At 35.4% G+C, this 20,984-nt stretch overlaps 1 protein-coding gene across 6 annotated transcripts in view; it reads left to right on the plus strand.

The window, feature by feature from the left end:
- SCEL (sciellin) overlaps positions 1 to 20,984 on the plus strand; it is a 69,719-nt gene that overhangs the window by 39,695 nt on the left and 9,040 nt on the right. For 3 of the 6 annotated variants that reach the window (XM_032100000.1, XM_032100002.1, XM_032100001.1), the window contains exons 8-15: positions 99 to 164; positions 1,351 to 1,416; positions 3,445 to 3,477; positions 4,733 to 4,804; positions 16,048 to 16,107; positions 17,716 to 17,772; positions 18,777 to 18,836; positions 20,402 to 20,491. In XM_032100000.1, coding sequence (XP_031955891.1) covers positions 99 to 164; positions 1,351 to 1,416; positions 3,445 to 3,477; positions 4,733 to 4,804; positions 16,048 to 16,107; positions 17,716 to 17,772; positions 18,777 to 18,836; positions 20,402 to 20,491 — 504 coding nt within the window. The remainder of the gene's footprint in view (positions 1 to 98; positions 165 to 1,350; positions 1,417 to 3,444; positions 3,478 to 4,732; positions 4,805 to 16,047; positions 16,108 to 17,715; positions 17,773 to 18,776; positions 18,837 to 20,401; positions 20,492 to 20,984) is intronic. The other 3 variants (XM_032100003.1, XM_032100004.1, XM_032100005.1) reach the window with 3 other exon arrangements.

Genomic DNA, 20,984 nt, shown 5'->3' on the forward strand with positions numbered 1-20,984 from the left:
TCTGATAGCAGAAACCGATTTCTTGTAATTTATTTTTTTTATAATTTAAAATTATACTCTTGTTCAAGATTAACTCACTAAGTATATTTCCTTAACAGACAGTCTTGGGCTCCTAATGCAGCATCCACAAACACTGCAGCTACTTCTCCAATCAAGAAAAAAAGGTATTCATTACCACCACTGCTTGGTTGCCAGAGGGTATATAGCACTGTATTAAGCCTCAGTAATATATCACAATTACATTAAAAAATTACCAACTTCCTCCTCCAGCACACTCAAACTCCTCAGCAGACTTCAAGAATTAAACTTTTACATCCTCTGTCTTTTTCCATGGGATTTAAAAGTTTTATCTCTGTAGACCCAGTTTTGTGAGCCCGGTGGACATGGCACAATGGCTAACTCTTGGCTGCAGCTCCTAACTCAGCTGGTGTACTCATTTTCAATGTCCAGATTTAAAGCACTGTAGCTCACTGTAATTGTGAAATCTCTGATGCCAAACTTGACCCTGTACTGTTGCAGTGCATATGAATCACGCAGTTTTCTGAACAACACACAGCTACCTTTAAAAATCTGGATTTCAGATAGCATTATCTGGGCAAAAATAAAAACAGGGTGTAGAACTAAGTACATTTTTAATTTAAAATGTACTGCTGGTGATAGCCATATTTTTCTGCATCCTTCCCAGCTGCAAATTCTGTTCATTTGTGATATTTTATTTCATATTTCATGCATAAAAAATGTGATCAGTAGAATAATGAATGTAGAAATTAAAATGTCATCGTATTTAAATTAACATATAGACCTGTTTGTTTGGTGGAAGTTTATGGTGTTTTCAATCCAGGCTCTTGAAAGATATGGAAGGCCATCAATGAATTGTACTGCTTCTGGTGTAATTGTTTTTACTTCACAAACAATTGCTGGATTGATAGTTTTGAGGGTAAAAAAAAAAACACAGTAAGAAAAAGGAACTGAAAGTGCTTGTGCTGTTTATGTGACCTCTAATAGCCTGATTGTATTTCTTGTGTTGGTAATTGACACGCTTTCCTTTGTGCATTTTATCTGGTTGTTCTTTACATGAATGATCCATTTATTTGTACCACTCAGATTGCAGAAAAAACCACCTAGACTCACATTTTTCACAACAAATAAAATTACTGTAGTATTTCCTATTCCATTCAGTTTTCTGTAAAAAATGGTCTAAAAAGTATCAACATGCAGTCTTTGAAAATACTGATAATTTAAGAAAAGTTCCAGGTATTTTTATATACTTCTTTTCTAATATTCACAGTATGCTGTTCAGCCCCAGAGCATTAAAATAACACTGAAAATTTTGTTTATTAAAATGTACAGGCAGTCTTGGATGCCTCCCCCAGTTTCGAGTAGTAAGACCCCGACAGAAGCAGAGGAAAGCAAACGGTGTGTATCAGTGATCGCTGGTTGTTTCCTAACTCTTGGCTAGAGCTAATTTTGGGAGCAAGAAGGCAGGGCAGTTCTTTGATCTACTGAGTTTGATGCATAGGATGCCCTGCAAAGAGCTCTTGTTTGGTGCTCTTTGCAGCCTGATGCCCAGCATTGACTAGGGCCTGAGTATATGAAGTGCCAGAAACTTGAGGTTACATTAAGTGGTCCCAAATTTTTTCTGTCACACATGCATTCTTTCTCCATGGTTTCACTTTGACAATTCCAGTTAATTCTCCTCAAGGCAAACATGTTGTAGAGAGACTGGCCATAAGGGCAGGGATCTGTTGCTGCCGTTTGGGTTCACGGTCAGGCTCTTGGCCCTTTTGGGTATCAGCATGAGCAAAACCTCAAAATCTACTAAGTTCCCTGTCAGCAAAGTATCCAAGAAATAGTTTAGAACAAAAAATCAGACTAAAGTTACTTGCAGATGCATGTTTAATGTTTATTTCTGAAGTCATGGTTGTTTCCTGGCAGAATAGAAAGAGAACAGGGAATGTTTCTTGTGCTCTTACCTAAAAGCAGAATATGGATGGTGTCAAATACTAATAAATAAACCTTCATGATATTCTCTGCTAATGTCCACTATTTGCTGCAGCATGGCCTTCTGCTTCCCTAGTTTTAATCTGGGAAGTTTCCAGCGTGAGCCTCATGTGCAGCAATGATGAAAATTAAATGAAACAGAAATGAATGGATATGCTGTGATGTTAGGTACAAGCCTTGGTAGACTATTGCCCAGGGAATTTATGGGATGTATGGCACTGGAAGACTTAAAACCAAGTTTAGCAATTATTTTAAATCTTATTCTGTGTTTACTACCCTCTATCTGTTTGGCCAAGATTCACTCTCCACCCAGCAGAAAGATGGCTCTTAGATGTTAAAGTTTATTTTCTTTGAAGTCAGTCTTTATTAGATGTTCTCAATGTGCCAACTGAGAAGAATTTATCTGGCTTCATTTCAGTATCTTGCTAAGATGATGGTAATTTTGAAAGAATAGGATAATGCTCTACATGGCATCCACCCAGCTTCCAATAGCAAGCTGGAATTCCTTTATTCTTCTCAACACTAATTATCCAGTTACTCCTCCAGTCTCACAGTTCAGAGAAGACTGAAAACAGGCATATTCTTTCTGAAGCTCTTATGACTCTTCCTGGATCCTCTAACAATGCTGTCATCAAGAACAGCTGGTAAAAAGTGATGGGCATTTAATGATTACTTGGTTTATGTTTTAAAAGTCCTTTGAAGATGTGAAAGCTATTTAAAATTGTGAATATTACTGTAACTAAAAATAGTTATCAAAGGAAAGCCTTTTACTTGCCTGTGAGTTTCAGGAAATAAAGTGCCATGCATAGATGCTAATAAGCACAGTTTCTAAAGGTCACTACCAGTCTTAAAGACTGAGCAAAGAGCTATGTCAGCTATGTCTTTTCTTCAAATTTGAGAATGGCTGACTGATCTGCTATCCTCAGGAAGGGAGTCCAGCAATCCAATACGTGGGCTTTCTTGGTCAGGGTTAGTTATATACTTTTGTGATTCTGAGATGTGATTCTAGTCTTCCATAGTTAAACATGATATATAAACTTCCAGAGTTCTTTGGAACTCTGGAACTCAGTTCCCACTTGATTAAACACACTTTACAGAACACTTAAAGAAATTGCAGTTGGAGCTAAGATTATAAGCAGCTCACTGTATTTGAGTTTTACGGTTGTGAATTGTGTGCTGAAAACAAAACACTATTAATCAAAGTGATTAACTGGAGAATGTTAACTGAAGATTTATTGTCTTAGTAACATAAAGAATATAGTTTGAATTTAGTATTATGCTACTTGAGTTAAAAACATATTCTGCCTTTTAAAGAAAAAAAAATTATCTTGGAAGGAAGGGAAAGTAAAAGTAATTGCTGTTGATTGATCTAAATCTTGCAAAGTGCTTCAATACTTGCATTTTGCTACTTGCTTTCTGAAATGTTTACTCTTCTTTCTCTAGAACCTCTTCAGAAAATTCAGAGGCTCCAACAACGTATGTCTGTCTTACTTTGCTTCTTAGTAGATTTAGAAATGTACCACACTCCTTTGCATAAGCCTTGATTATTATTTTACATTTATTTATAATACAAACTATATATAATTCACCTGTGAGGGTTCCTCTATAGATGACATGCAGAAGTGCATGAAGAAGATTTCCTTCCTGCCAGAAATGCAATTATTTGCATATATATTAGAACATTTCATTGGATATTTACTCAAATTGAAAAAACATTAAACTGCATAAATGTTAAAAACTACCTCGCAATTTTAGTTCCAAAGTTATATATGTTGCTAATGCAAATACTCTTTTATATGCAACTGATACTCTAAAGTCTGTGAGAGAGTGTGAGCTACATGAAGAAAAAGTGTTAAATCAAGAAGCTCTGCACGTGGAAAGGCTTGTAATAGAAGCATTAACTTAAGATGAATTGATGGAAAGTACTCTAAACTTATTCAAGTGTCTGAAAAGGTTGCTCTAATTTTAGAAAATAAATTTATTAAATTCATTAATTAAATGTACATTTCACATGGTCTAAATTAAGAAAAGGTTACTTAACCAACCTGCGATTTCATGACTTATAATTAAGACAGCTATGCAACATGTCATGCTTTAGTTGCCATACGAACAGAAAAATTCTGTAAAAGGAGCAGGTAACCCTCATCAACTCTATCTGCCACCTTCTCCCTTTCTTATAATTATTCATAATTTTAGTATTCCTGTAGTGATCAATTTGATTGTTCACATAAACAAAGAAAAATAGGAAACTGTAAATGTTTGCTTATTTAGCTTTTAAAAAACCAGTGCTTTGCTAGTTAAATAAAAGTTTTGTCTTTATAGATAAGATTTGTTTATCAGGTAAGAGAAAAGGTTTTTCAACTTTTTTTACTGCTAAAGTAATTTTTGAACAGTAAAGAAACTCCACTTTATTACTATATCCATACTAGCAAAACAGCTAGTCTTGGCATATTAGTTTTCCAAAAAGCTCAGTTGATGTGGTAATCTAGTGAACTAAAGCATTACATTTCTTGTTTTATATATGTATAATTCTTTATACACATATTATATGTATTTTTTTATAGTATTTAAAGAAAAAAAACCCAGAAAAAATTCTCAAAGACAATGCAAACTCACTGTGGTTACACCTGAAAGAAATATAGTATCTACAGTAATAAATCATTTAAGTGATACAATGTGTTTTCAAGTATCTTCTTGTGCCTTAAGTATGTTTTCACCATTCCTGTTGCAGGGCTGCCCTTTCATCAGAACAGGTGACCCGTCAGAAATCAAAGTCTGATGTGGACGATCAGGCTACAGCAAGGTAACGGACAGTATAATCAAAACAATGTTTTGATAAGAACTGATTAATGTGATATTAAGTACTCAATTTGCTTTATTTCTATATTTGATGGCTCGTTTGGACATGGTGTTTGATTAATGCAGGACTTACCCAGTCCTAATGAATGGCCTAGAAGTACAGACTCTGAGTTCCCTCTCATTGACTTGCTAAGTTATCTCAGATGTTTCATTTTTTAATCTTTTAGTCTATCCAGTCTGCATCTTAAAAAGCAGCATATAGGTAGTTGCTGCAAATGTTTGGAAAGAGAAAAATCGGGGTAGTATGGATTATACAGTGTATTTTCTTTGCTCTTCAAGACATTGTGGGTGAAGTAGTAACTACACTTTATTATATATATAAAAAACCCCCAACTGTAGTGTTAGCATTTTGAATGGTGAAAACCCAACATCTGCCCTTTAGGATGACAAAATTAGTATGTTTCAACAGATGGACTTGTTTTTGAGGGATGAGTTAGATGGCATATGTACTAATCTTTGAAAGTCTGCAGAATACCATAAAAATCATTGGTGGAAAAGATACAGAAATTTTAAAATTTTTTTAACTAAAATTTCAGCAAATTGTAAGGTTCTGTGCTGACAGAGATGTTATCTTTTTCAAAGTAATCAGCAATAACTACCCCATCCCTGGAAGTGTTACAGGCCAGGTTGGATAGGGCTCTAAGCAACCTGGTCTAGTTGAAGATGCACCTGCCCATGGGAAAGGGATTGGAACGGGATGATTTTTAAGGTCCCTTCCAACCCAAGGGCATTCTATGACTTTATGATTCTATAAACAAAAAATTTTACTCTGTGTCCTTGACCAGAGTAAAAAGCCTGAATATGCAATTAAAAATTGAATTAAATTAGAAACAGATTTCTAGATATGCACTGAGAATTAAAATAGCTCATTTGCAGTTTCTATGTGGAAATATTAAATGGAGCAGACATTAAAATTAAATTAGCTAATTTTATTTAATTTGATACATAAAGTTCAGTTTTGTGAGGTCTGAAGTTCCAGTCTATACTATTTTGAATCCTGTTCCCCTCCCCCAAAGTCCTCAAAATGTAAAACCAGTACAAAATGACTAAGAAAGCATCCAAAAGATGTCTGACAGTGTAATCCCTAGGAAAAGGGGGAAAAAAAGCAATGTTTCAGAGAAACATTTTCCTGTCAACAAATGTGACAGATCTTAGAGAATTAAATACGCCCAGTATTAACTAGGGAAGTCACGGCCATTCTTCACTGCTAGGGGCTTGTTAAGGTCTGACTTAATCCTCACCCTCAATCAGTTCACATTCATCATCCCCTGGTTGCTCTCATTACCATATCAAGCTCTGTATTCCTGTCCCTTCATTGGTGAAGAGCTGGAGGAATATTTTACTGGTCTACAAGTTTCTATGGCAACACTGCACTGCTATTTGTGTCAGTATATAAACTGTAAGTAGTCTGTAATCTTAGTGGGCAAAATTTAGGCCTCTCTACTGCTGCTATAATTCCTTTACATTTGGCTGGTGCTTCAGATGTCATCCATCTGCTGCTGATGGGTTAGCTTCACAAAACTACAGATTTTTGTTACGTTTTCGCTAACCAGAAATGTGTTAATCAGCTGCCAGCAAAAGTTCCCTTTTGCTATTAAAGATTTCACATAAATACTACATTTTTGGCAAAAATGGTTGTGTCATACAGGGTAAGTAAACAGTTACATGAAGAGTCTACATAGTAACATCAGTTAGTATTAGAATATGATTTTAAATTGCATCCTTTAGTTACCTATATTTTTACTTGGAGTAGAAAGATTTTCAGGTCATGCTTTTAAAGTCAAACTTAACTGATTACTTGTCTTTCATTCAGGATTCTGATAGGGATGTTAAAGGAATAATGAATTAATTTCAGTATAAAATAAGTGGAAAACGGCAATTGGCTTTCTAACAAACTGGTCAGTGATAAACACAAATCTTTCAGAAGGGATTAACCTGGAAAGGATGTCAGATACTCTCTTTTGGCTAAAATTGTAAAAAAAAAAACCAAACCCAATTATTGTTTTTCTTTTAAGGACAACAGTTAGATCTGGCATCCAAACACAGAGTGTGTGTGTATATGTATACCTATCTCACCTCTGAAGCATGGACATATGGACCTTCACCTGTTGGATATGATTAAGAGAATGGAATAGGCATCTCATGATGGAATAGGGCATCTATAGATACTCTAGGCAGCATAAGTAGGCTAGGACACAGAAAAAGTAAAGATAACTACTGCCTAATAATTGTGCATCTTTCAGAGCATAACAGGTCAAATCAGCTCTCTTGGTATCTCACAAATGCAGCAGCAGATGAGCACTACACTGGATACGTACAGAGACATTTTTCTGATTTCCTCAATGGGGGGGGCCTTTTATTCATTGCTTATCAAGTCGTTTTTGTGCTTTTTTCCACATCAGTGAAGATGGGAGATTCGCACACTGCATTTTTCCATTCCATAATTGTAGTAACTATTAAATGCAGGTGTTTAAAAACTGGCATTTTTAAAAGGACAGTATTCTGCAGAAAATCACGTTAAACCACTTCAAACATTCTGAGGGTGTTTTACACAGTTTCAGTCAGGCTTTCATTAATGATTACAGTTAGTATTAAAAACATCTGTGTTTCTATAAAAAGGCTTTTATAATGGGGTTCACTTGTATTGAACTACACATCGTTACAGAAAGTAATGGTATTTGGCATAGTGAGCAACATTTACCAGGGCATTTACAAAGTTATTACCACCAAAGGATGCAGAATAATCAAAAAGCCATATTTCCATAAGTTCATAAACTGCAGAACTAATGAATTTATCTTTTATTTTTCATAGATATATCAGAATTAATTCATGTTAGACATACCTGAGGAAAAGCTTTTGAGGGGATAGTAACAGGGGCTATACAAGAGATTAGAGACAGATCTCACTCAGCTCTTAAGGCATCTGTAGTGAGATTGGTACCAGGGAAAGACTATTAGTCTGTAGGGGCAAAGGGCGTATTGCAGAAACGCTTACATAAGTATGTCTTTTTTGGTATGCCAGCTACAGAAGTTATCTTGAAGAAAGTATTTCAGCTGTATATTTGCAAGTATGTGGGTGAGAGAGCAAATTCTAGGGAACAGAAGGGACTAGAATAAATTTTTCTGGCATAATTAAGAGAATCCTATATTCTGTACGTGTTTTTCCCCTAGTGTACAGTGTGACTCACTATTATTACTCCTGTCAGGTAGTAGAAAATTCAGACAATGCTGTAAATCTGTGTTTACTATGCTCCTTTTTAATGATACTCCTATTTGACCCAAGATGTGTTCCCAGCTCTCATTGCAACAGATTGTGAAAGAACAACACATTAATTATCTGTGCTTAAACTAACTATTGTAATATGATCTCACATTTCCATGTCTATCAACATTCGGGAACTTTGAAAGTGGAAAAAATACTAGATCCAGGGTTTTTTTTTTAAGTCATTAAAAAAAAAAAAAATAGTGAATTACGATTGACTTGGAATTTTCCAAACCAACGGAATTAAAACCATGATGTCAGGTCTCCTAAATGACCATTAATTGACAAAACTTTTCTTGTTCTAGAGCTACGTAAAGCACAAAACTGAAAGAACATGTAGGTGCATTTTGCAACATTGGCTAGTTATGTGTTCTTGTTAGACTGCCATCCCTGGAAGTATACAAGGCCAGGTTGGATGGAGCTCTGAGCAACCTGGTCTAGTGAAAGTTGTCCCTGCCCATGGCACAGGGGTTGGAACTGGATGATCTTTTAGGTCCAGCCCAAACCATTCTATGGGTCTATGAGATAGGCGATTCCAAAGAGCCACTAGAAATATTCAAAGGAATTCTCTTAGGTGGGACTAAAGTTTAGATGGCAAAAATTTAAGGCATGGCTCCTGCCTGAGTAATTTCTGTGTGAATATTCTTTTGGGATGTCTTCTATTTGCTCTGACTTTTTAGCTAGACCATCTGGAGACCTCTAAAATTTTCTGGAGCACACCTGTGTGCCTCAAAAATCGTTGGAAGCAAGGATACTGAACAGAACTCATATAAGCACACCCATCATTCACTAGCTTGCTTTTGCTACAATGACAATTGTTTCTTTATGGTAAAGTGAAGTGGCTTTACACTTTCTAAATTGCTTTTGATAGTATAAATCAATACAGTAATTTTTAATTTTTTAAAATTTTTTTATTTCAGCAGAAGGCCCTTCCAAGTGACAGGCTCCTTCTGTCTCTCAATTTTGATAGATTTGGCATTCACTGTAATGCTGGTTTGCAGCTTTTCTGCCTGTGGATACAAATGATTCACTGTTGCACAGCTTCTGTGAAGAGATTCAAGCACATTATTCCTAACTGAAATGTTAATACAGTGTTTCCAGGGTCATACGTATCCTTCCAGAAAAATGGAATAAGTTGTCTTTTTCCAGTGATCTTTCCCAGTCTATCTCCTATAAAACATTCTGATCAACAGCTTCTTCCTCTGTATTTAACTCCAAAATCCTCTGGGCTAAGCATTACACTGGTTTTGGCACAGTATAAATTGGCTTTCACAGTTGACTGCATTGCTCTTCTGTTCCCTACCCTCAGAGGTTATTGATGAAAGGTCTGAGTGAGGGCTCCTGGCACTGATTAGTGAGCATAACAATGTGGAAGGAAATACACCCTGCTCCAGGATAAATGCCAGTCTTTCCTCAAAAAATTCCTTTATTCATTCTCAGTTATACTGGTCAAAACCTGATACAAGGACAGTAAAACAGCCATAACATCAGATCAAAATTCAGCTGGGCCCATGATGTTAAACTTTACCCAGTAAGATGCCTGACACATTTAATATACTCTAGACCAACTCTTTTAGTTCAGAGTTGGAAGGTCCACTTGGCAATTGGTTGTTTTTGTCTTGTCCTGTGCTGACATGACTAGTTCAGAAATGTCCTTATGGTTTTAGCCAGACTTTCTTAGTGAGGTCTTTGTGTATTCCATCATGTAAGAAGAAGAAGCTGTCGATCGGAATTCTTTGTAGGTCAAGTGGGAGAGATCACTGAGGAAAGGACATCAGATGCAACTTTTTTGGTATCACATTTGAAAATGTTCTATGTATCTTATTATCTATTAGAAAAAGAGAGTCCTCTCAGTAGTTTTTATAATTCTGGTCAGTGCTTTTAATCAGAAAACCAATGCAGTTCTGTTAAAAACACTGTGCATGACTCCTTTAACAGAGCTGCTTCTGGATTGCTCATGATTATGTTGATGATGACAGAGTGACTAGATTCAAAACCTCACTGAGTATGCCTGGATTTGACATCAAGTGGCCCAGTCATTAAAGGCATTCCAGCAAGTCTGAAATATGCATGGTCCTTCAGACTTCTAGTACATATTATAACACTTACAATATTGGTGCTTGGGTATTATGTCAACTGTTGGTGTATCAGCAAAGATGGATGATGAAATTCTAGGCAACAAGGCAAGAATGCCTTCAAGAATTAGGGAATATTTGAAACTGGATAGAAGCTCAGGACTTTAACAGATTAGGTAAATATTCACTGAATAATGAGGCAGTCGTGGGCTCATACTCTACTACCTCATCCTTGAGGTTCAAGAGCTTAGCTGGGGTCTGTTTAAAATTTCGTTATTCACTCCCACAATTTCACTTCAGCACTAAGGACAGTCAGAAAAATGTGATCAAACTTTTTAAGATCTATTTTTATTGATGCTTTCTTCATTGCCTTCAGAATTTGAGAATACAAATATTAGAAAGATTTTCATTGCTTTCTCTAAAGAATAACATCACTAAAGCTTTTTTGCCAGTGTGATTCATGTTTCCTGCTTCTATGCCATTGGAACTTTACCTGAATGTTTTCAAGATTAAAAAAAAAAACCCCAAGAAATCAGAAAGAACTATGAGATGTGCATGAATGTGTGGATCGGATTCATTTGTGTTTTCCATTTTGATGGTGATCTGACTTGGCACCAGTTACACCAGAATTTCAGAACCACTATCCACTGAAATAAGTGAGATTCACAATAATCACAAGCATAAATCACAGAACAGAAGGACTGAAAAGTAGTAGATCTCTATCTCAAGCTGAGTTAGAAATCAAATGCAGACTGAAAAGCAAAGCGAAATGTAGACAATTCAATTTCTCTAACTTTTTGATACAGAGCGTAAAAGGAAAAAAAAAAATCACACTTTGTGATTATATATGACATTCATTTTTCTACTTTTAAAGATTGCTTACTGAAAATGTCCACAGATCTTTCTTACATTAAATCAACAAAGGCATGAGGTATCTAACGTTAATAGAATCAGGTATTGCCAAAGACACTGTTCCATAAAGAAGGAACATTTGCTGATATTGATATAGGATCAGAGATATTAAGCTTTTGAAATTTAGCTGATTTCTGAAGAGCTTGTCACACAAGCCTTATATAATTTCCCTTTCTGTTTGTGTCTGAGAGGCATAGGGGTCCAAGATATAGGAGAATAGGAATTCCTGGTTAAACTGAGCCATAAATTTTGCATGCAGCCTGCCTTGACAGCTTTTTTTAAACCTACTTTACTTACGTTTTTTGCTAGTCTTTTATTCTGCTGGACTGTCTTCATTAGTTGTCAGATTTCTAATCCTATTTTACACAAGCAGCTAGAGGCAAAATAGCAGACAGCAGCAGCAAAGTTCCTGGCTGACAAGCCTATAGCATGAGGCCCTCAGTGGCCCAGTTGCACATGTGTTTTTCTATCCTTCAGGGAGGGGCTTAATTTGGATTCACAATGCTATTTTGAGCATTTTTCTGCAAATATGTTGTTAAAGTCAGAATAGGCTTTTTTTTTTCAGCAGGTGGTCACTTACAAACAGAAAAGTAAATTAATCAATAGAATTGTCTTCCATACTTTAACAATAACAACAAGCGTACCTAGGTCTTAATCCAAATCTTAATGTTTCTATTTTATAAATTAATTAATTTTCTCCAGTACCTGAGATCCTTTTGTACAATATGTGATACAAAATTTTCTGTACTGCCATTCCAAATATTTTTATGTAGAATACAAAAATACATGTTAGTTATTCTGAGTTAGGTGCTCCTAAAAACTTCCAGTCATGTTCTGAGTTTTTTATTAAAATATTTCATCCTATTGAATTGTGAGCAAACTATATATTCTCCTCCTGGCAGGCTGTCTGACCTACCTCATTCTCATCCATTTCAAAAACATTCACCCTAGGCAGAGTGTTCACAGGATTTAATGGCTGTCTCAGAAAATACTATACTTGGAGGTGGCATCCTTTGGAATGACCTATGAAAAATGTCAACATCCATTACAGGCCACCTACCATATTTGAAAGATATTTCCCCTATATTGTCTAAATTGCTTTGTATAGAAGTTTTATGCTGCTGTTTTCCATCATCATCTATGTTTTAAAAAGTTGTTGACAAATGTAAGAAGTATGAATTCAATTCAGCCAGCCTTGGACACCAAAACAGTTTATTTTTTCAAGTGAAAATTATACTTGCAACTGGAAATCCTTCTCCACAGGAGCCTTTCACTGCATCTGATACTCTTGATACTCAAAAAGCTTTTTTAATGTATGAATATAGGTTAGTGTTTTTCTACTTTAATACTTGTCACCTCTTTTAGAAGTATTAAAAATGATCTAAGTTATATTGTTGATTTTTAACACAGTAACAACTCTCAAATGAAACCTAACCTGTAATTCCGTTTAGGTTCTGTAATGCAGATCTACTCTAATTTTTAATGTGAGGCTGGATTATGTTCTAATACCAACACTGGTTGATAGCACTGTGTGCTAATGCTAAAGTAAACGTAGCTTTGCTAACAGAGATTTAAAAAGTCAGCAAAAGTATGCCACGAGCACAATCAGATAAATTCTGAGTTATGCACCCTGTCATGCAGTTTTTCCTACCTTACATTTTGTCCTTTTATAAATAACAGCTCTTTAACTTTAGTTGCTAATAACCTGAACTATGCTCGAACCAGTAGCTTGCAGTAGTGTATCCTATGTCCTCTGCTTTTCACTAAGGCAGCCACCTCAAGGCAAAGAACTTGCTGGATGTCAGTCCTGGTTACTTGCTGCAGTCATGTCAGGATGTTTCATGAGGGTGAAAGTTTGAGAAATGTTACCAGTACAACAAATTAGTATCTTCCAAGGTTCTCTTTTACAGAACTTTTGTTTCATATGAGCCATAACCTTTAGCTGAACAGGTCAGTCTGCTTGTATTTTTGTGTGGAAATCTGCAGCTGCAATTGTTTCTGTTCACTTATTAGGAACCTTCAGAGTTCATGTTCTGTGAATCAGGCTGTAGATGATAAGGAGTGCACTAGTAGCCTCACCTAGGTAACAAGTAAAATCTTCCCTGCAAGCCAGTCAGTGCACTGGGGTGCTCAAAGCACCGACAAGAACAAAATAACGTGGCAGGAAGTAACAAAATGCTGTCAGCTGCAAAGTCATGATGATTTAAAGATTACAGAGGGGAACCCACTCATCTATCCTTTGAGTTGCACCAAGGATTAATGTGGGCCAGTACATGCATTTCTGAAGGAATAGGTCTTAAATTACTGGAAATTTCTTTCCCCCAGTATTTCCAATCAGGCAGTAGGTCAAGTTTGAACTATTTTAGATAACTCCTCATTATTTTTTTGAAAACTGTGCGAAGTGAACAAAGCAATTTAAGGTAAAGGAAATCTGAAGTTACGTGGAAAGAGTGTTAAAATACATGTGAAAACTTAAAAAGAACATGTTTTAGAACCAGAATCTTTCCTGCTCATCTCAAAGGAGCTTCTTCCCCCCGCTTTTGACAGAAAGTTGCTGCCTACAAGAACAAATACATGGGTGATATAACTTTTCAGTGTTCTAAAATAAATCTCTACAGCATTATTCATTCAATTATGTAGTATTTGATACTACAAAGATTAAGACAGAAAGTTCTAGTATTTGGGCCTTGTTGTGGGAGCATATTTTATCTGCGTTGTATTGGACTGTTTTGGTAAGAAGGCTTCTTCGAGTAATGTATCTAATTCTGAGAGAAATACTCACAGAAATTATTAAAAATTACAAAACTTAAAATTGAAAAAAAGTGAACAGAATATTTTATATCTACACTATGAGTAAAAATTTCAAATATATCTCTATTACTGAGCTAAATCTCATTAAAAGCATATTGGAATGTGGTTCTCCAAATGCTTAACACGCCTTTGACAATCAGACATAGGAAAGTACAGACACAGTGGCCTGCAGGGCACAGCTTTGCTACTGTCAGAGCTTTTCCATTGCTCCACGCTGGGAAAGTCGGCAGACGTCAGCAGAAAGGCTACTGATAACTGTGCTGAGTAAACTGCATATAAGCCTGTGATTGCAGCCGGAATGAATAGGAGCCCCAGATCTGCTTTCTATGTTTTGGGTGAATATACAATGCTGAGGCTGATGTATATGTGCAGGTTGCACAGCACATAAAGATCATAACTGAGATAGCTGCAATTTCAAAGCTTCAGTAGACTTTGTAGAAGACTTTAAATGAACATTTAAAATACCTCTAAGAACAGAAATGAATGGAGGATGCAAGAGACAAGAATAATAATGCTTATTTTACTCAAGCCAGACACATGCACAACTGTTTTTTTTGGCTTTTTTTAAATAAAAGTCACAAAAATATCAATTAAGTAACTACCTGAGCTCTTATTTACACTTACTATAATTTTAGTGTTGCTACCTTCACGTAGGGAGGAAGCAACTTGCCATCCAGTTCACCAAGGAAAGGATATTTTTGGATAACTGCAAGGCTTCCGTTTCTGAAGGAATACTCTGAAAAGTGATAAATCTGTGATGATATAAAGAGAATTTCCAAAACTATATAATTTATTAATGACTGGTATGGAATTCTAGCTAAATGACAGTAGACTCTCTTTACGCTGAACTGTTTAATTCCTAAACAAATGGAGATCTTGATAATCTTATCAAAGAGAGCCCCAAATCTGATAAACATGATCAAGAAGAAACCTGAAAGGCTACCTTTATCTTTCATGGAGATGTTGTTTCATGACAGAGCAGGTCAGAATAAAAAGTCAGTAAAGAAACATACTGCTATTCATAAGGAAACATAAAGAACATTGTTGATTGCCAGGTTATAGAACAGGTCCTATAGGAGGTCATATAATCAAAGGCATCGTTCTTTCCCCATTGCTTGCTTTTGAGAAGTAAACTTACCATTTTTTGTAGCGAGTTAATGTTATTAGATGCTAGCTTTTTAAGCAAAGCTGCTGGAAAAATTTCAGTAGAGGAGTTTGCATTTTGAAAATGCATTTTCACAGAAATGAAATGCTTTACAGAAATGTTAACACCAGTACAATCCTTCGAAGGAAAATAAAGGTACTCAAAGAAACACTCCATGTTTTGCCTTGATACTACTAAAAGTTCAAAAGTTCATTTAAAAAGTATGAAATACCTTAATTTAAATTTCTGTTTTTAATAGTTGCATTACATTAATATATTTTTAGTATTAGTATATTGAAAAAGGGAAAATTAATTTACCAGACAGATCTAATTCAAGGAAGATTTTTTTTCTTACATCAGATAGTAATGATAAATCACATTCTATCTCTTGTGTGGAAGTGCAAGAATCAGTGGGTGTAACTAGATCTCAGCATCCCTCAGTTTAAACATTAAATTTCTTGTGAGAAGGGAGAGTTTATTTGGGAAGGACCTGGTCTAGACAGCCTACCAAATAGACAAAAGAACTTTTTTTTTAATTTATACAGAAAGACCTAGACCATAATTACTTTTTAGTTAAGATACGATTCACTCACATATTGGCAGTACTTGGTTCATTGTACTATGTGGTTAAGATTTTTTGTTATATCATAACATCTTAGAGGTCAGGCACTCTTTGAAGTTGTCCACAATGCAAGTTCAGCAGGAATTATCCTTTTTGACATAAGTACTAGGTGTAATTTCTTGCTTCCAAAACATAATTTGGTGCTTTTATTCCAGAAAGAGTATGTGCTTAATGTGCATATGGTGGGCATATTTCTGTATCTATACCTTTGAATTACTAAAATGATGGTCATCAGTTCAATTTTTTCTTTCACAAAAAATTTGTCAATTATAACTTTTTCTAAAATGAGTATTTAATTTGACTAATTGACAGCTGGCTATACTAATTGTAATTTGATCTGGGTTTTGTTCTATCTCTGAAGGAACCAAGACCTCGATAACCTCAGCAAAGAGAATCCAAGTTCTTTCACAAGTGACAAGGAGTAAGTCTTCAAAGTTCCTCAGGCCGTACTTTTCTAAGGCAGTGAGTAGTTTGCAACTATGAGAATGTCAGGAAAGGTAATGTTGCTAATCTGTAAAAAGTTTATAGATTAATAAATAGCATTCCTTATACAGAAAGATGAATATAAAAATACAGATTAATTCACTGGCATGTGCACTACCAGCTGAACAAGTACTACCTGTGGCAAACTTTCATACATGCCCTATGTGCTCCCACAATTAAACAGTTGCTGAAATATTCTGATACGGTTAGAGAAGGGGCAGTAAACAAAATACTGTAGAACTCATGGATGGTAAGTGTTGCCCAGCAAGATGTAACAAAGCATTTCAATCAGCAAGGGAAGTGATCCATAGAGAACAGCTTGAACTTTCTTTTCTGAATAGTGTGTCAGTTCAATGAGTTTCAAGCCAAGTTTCTGGAGGTCTGCAAGCAGCCCTCCAGCACAGAGAAAGGGATGAACTGGGGGGGTACTGTGCTACTAAGAGCTGTGTAATATTTGTCATACTGAGCACTCATATTCTACAGATAAATTTCAAGAACCGTGTTCTAAACAGTAACAGCACATAAATGTTGCCAACCTGTGCCCATCTATTTTGCAGTAGACAATCTTACATATATGCATACATGTACATATAGATGTACACTTAGCACTAAACTCTGACTTAAGTATCTTTTTTTTTTAAACGTTCATTCACAGAGAACTTATTAGGATAGAGTCCAAGGCTTTGAGACACTACTGAATTTTAGGAGTATCCAAAATTTTAAGCCTATCATGGATTGAAGTGACCAAATAATGAATTTCACAGAGCTAACTTGGCCTTTTGTTTTGCTCTCTACTTCTATTCAAAGAGAATAATGGGGCTTTTCTTACAGTAGTTACGGTGTTTTTCATAAGTCATTCCATTCTCTGATTCATTGAACCATTTTAAAATAGTAAGGAAAACAGAAGAAAACCCTACCCTCTAGTTTAACTGTATTTATGAAATCAAAGAAAATGTTTCCTTTGTGTAAAATATGTGAATCTTCAGATACTAACATTTTCAACATACAGACATGATCAGTGCATTCATTGTTACACAGAGGTAATTTCTTGTCATTCCAGACACAAAATTTTGGACATTTGGCCATATATTTAGGTGTTACCTTAAGAAGCTAAAGTTTCTTAGTTTAAATAAAAAATCATTTTTTCAAATAAATGATGCAAACATGGATTAAGTAGCTTGGAATCTGCGAATTAATTCCAAATTCTTTGAAAGTTCATGTTTCTTCTTCACTGTCTTCATTGGCAAAGAACAATCTTAAACCATGGCATTGATACAATTTTAGAAAGCATTTTTATTTTCTTGGATATACTAGATAATACTTTTTATAAATAAATAAATAGTACAGAACTTTATCTTGCTAGGGGAAAATTACAAACATTTTTTCTTCAATAACATAAGTGTTTGCAAATTTTGAACATAAAATTAACTAACAATTTACTTTTTTCTTTTAAATGGGTGCATAAATATATTTCTTTCTTTTACGACATTTTATCCCTTCCTAGACAGGGGGAATATCTTAACAGTTCTATTTGGATTTCTTTCAGAGGAAAAGACCTTCCTGATTTTACTGGAAAAAATACTGCTGATCAGGAAAATAAGAGGCAAGCCTGTCATAATCTTTCCCTTATACACTTATAAAATATTTATGGTTGATTGGATATTAGCATTAATAGGTACTGTTCCATAAAAATCTTTAGATTTTTATTTGTTTTCAAATGAGAACCACAGTGACCTTTTTTCAAACTTAAACGATTTGTCAATGGGTAATATCTTTTATTATAGAGCATTTAATATGCAATATTAATGTAAAATTATATTTTATATACATATGTTGACATATGAAATGTGTTATATTAAATAAGCTTTTTGTGGAGCCAATGATTGATGAGTTATTGGTATAAATGTGGCCATATAGACCTAGAGATTGTATACAACCCTAGATAACAGCAGTTGGAAGAGGGATTTGGGCTGGATATGGTAACAAAGCAAGGGACACACTTTGGCAGCCATTTCCATAGCTCATGGTACTGTTGTCTGAACTGCATCAAAGTCTGTTTCTCAAGTTAAAATGACAGAGCCACAGTCAGTTTGGAAGATGTAGGCAGGACCTTCACCTGTAGTGTGGCACCACAATGTGACACAGTGGTCATAAGCTGAAACAAGACATTCTGACTGGAGTTATGGATGGCTGTCCAGCAGTGGAGCAGCTTGCTTGGAGAGGTGGTGCCATCTCTCTCCTTGAAGGTTCTCCAGACCCAACTAGATGAATACCTGAGAAACCTGGTCTGACCTCAGTGCTGCCCCTGCTTGGAGCAGAAGGTTGGACTAGAGAGCTCCTGAAGTCCCTGAATTCCCGCCTGAATTATCCTGCAATACTATAATGGACTTGACATTTTTGAGTCATTTGTAATTCTTTTGCAGTGTCACATTGGAAAGAAAATGAAAAATATTAAAGCCTGAAGAGACGACTACTCATTGTAGTCAGGAGTCTTACCTGAGAAATGCATACAATTTTTTCTTCTTCAATGTAAATAATTCAGTCCATTTAATATGTTTAGATTAAATTAAATACTTCTATTAATTCTGAAGTTTTTCTCACTTTCAGAGAGGAGGACCATGGTGATCACACTGAAGTGAAGTCTGCTGATGACCAAAGTAAAAAGTGGTGAGACTCAATTCATAGTTCTCTCTAAAGATTAATGATCAAATATCAAGACATGTAGCTGTTTAGGAGTATCAGAAAATGTGAATTCCTAATATAAGCAAACAGAATTTGCCCAATGTGAGATATTTCATTATTTCTAAATTGTTTATTTTTATAAATAATAAATAATTTATAATTGATTATTTCTAAAATGTGCCTGATTAACCAAATATAACAATAAAGCTGCATGTATTTTGATAAGAAATGACTCAAGCCTATAATCTTTCATGGAGAATGAAAATGACTAGTGACAAGATCCTCCTAAGTATTTTTGTGTTTATCTAAGTGTTCTGTGAATTCAGCTGCTGGCATCTCAAACAAATATAAGTAAATGAATTCCCAGTATAAAAGCTTTACTGCTACTAAATTTCATTATTTACAAAAGGTAGGATCCATTTTGGTCAATTAAAGTGATATTAGTATTATGTTTTTAGGTACCAATCTGATGGTATCTTTTTTGAGTCTTCCATTTAGTTTTATATGCACATGAAGAGGAAGAAAATAACTATCTGTATACATAGGCAGTTTTACTATTTTTTATTAGAAAGTATTTTTATCCCAGCAGTTCCACTTGACAGTCTGACCAGGGAAGCATCTCCAGTGAAAGAGTTTCTTTCAGTTCTGACAGGGGCCTGCTCCATCAGGAGTTGGGCACAATGGAGGTGCTGCTTCTTGCAGCACTGCTCTGCATATAAAGCACAACAAGCACTGAGCGAGGGGCGTTCAGCAGAGCCTCAGTTCTTGGCAGGCTCACTGAAATAATCAAGCTGCAGCCCACACATCCAGAGTTAAGGCATATAATGATCATGTTGTTCCAGAATATAACCTTTGGCAGAACCAAACAAGAGCAGCCTTTGTCTGAGCTGCTTTGTAAAATCATCAAAAACATTATTAGCACGTATACCTTAAATCCCATAATTTGTATGACAAGGTCTATTTTTATGTTTGTTTGCCTGACATGTTTTGTGGCGGGGAAAACTGCAGGAGGCAAGGTTTCTCTTGCTTGATCGTAGTCCTGCTTTTTGAAACAAGTCTACATATCTGTTTAGTTGGTCATTTCTAAAAACATAACTGTAGAATATCCAACAAAAGAAAATTTGGAACTAAAATATAGTAAGCCTAAGAATACAACATTATGGAATACTGAAAAGAAAATGTGGAATGCTATCAACGACTGAGACATTATTGCGCAGTTGAAAACCCCAGTGGGCACTTTGAGGAAACTAGAGTTCAATTAAAGTTAGATGAAGTTTCCAATATGAATATATATCAATATATCAGCATAAACTGGAAGACTTAAAATTACAGGTCAGTGACTGCATTATTTTTCACCAGCAACAATTTAACAAAAATAAGATAAATTTCTTTTACCAACAATTTAACAAAAATAAGATAAATTTCTTTTACCTACTTGTTCTAGTCCAAGCTTCTGCATTCATGACTTAGTGTAAATTAAAACTATGTAGCTGAAAATGATTTCCAAAAAGTGTTTCTTTTCTTGTTGTGTGGATTCTTTTTTATTTTAGGATAATTGAGAAAGCATATGAAAACCCTCCAAGGGCTCCAAATAATCTCCCAGAAACAAACTGCTCTAGTAACAGTGAAAGAAGGACCAGGTACTGTGAACAATGAATTAAGTAGCGTAATGTCTAAAGTGCCATTTCTTGGAAAAAAATTAATAAAAAACTTTTTTATGCAAGAAATTTAGGGTATACTTGGAAGCTCACATTGGTCTCTGGAAACATGCCGGCCCCTTTCCAAATCTGCTTCCAGGATCCCAGGCACAGAAGGTCACAAATCCTAACTCTAGTGCACAGAGTGGGGAGCACAAGACACACCCTGAGTAGCTCTAGAAATGTAGCTGAAACATAAAATTTAGGACAGCAGCTAGGCCAGAATTCTTATATAATCAATAGAAAAAAGGCATTTCCTGAATGCTCTTATTTCTTATGAACTTGTTTCTTTGTGAGACTGTAAGGAAAACATTACACTCTTCACTCAAGTGCCTTATTAAGTTCTTAAACCTTTATGGGACAAATCTGAACCCATGTATCATCAACCTAATCACTGAAACTGTGGCATGGGATTCTGACTTTTGACCAAGATCAA

Source organism: Corvus moneduloides, chromosome 2, assembly GCF_009650955.1.
Source record: "Corvus moneduloides isolate bCorMon1 chromosome 2, bCorMon1.pri, whole genome shotgun sequence".
Taxonomy (NCBI): Eukaryota; Metazoa; Chordata; class Aves; order Passeriformes; family Corvidae; genus Corvus; species Corvus moneduloides.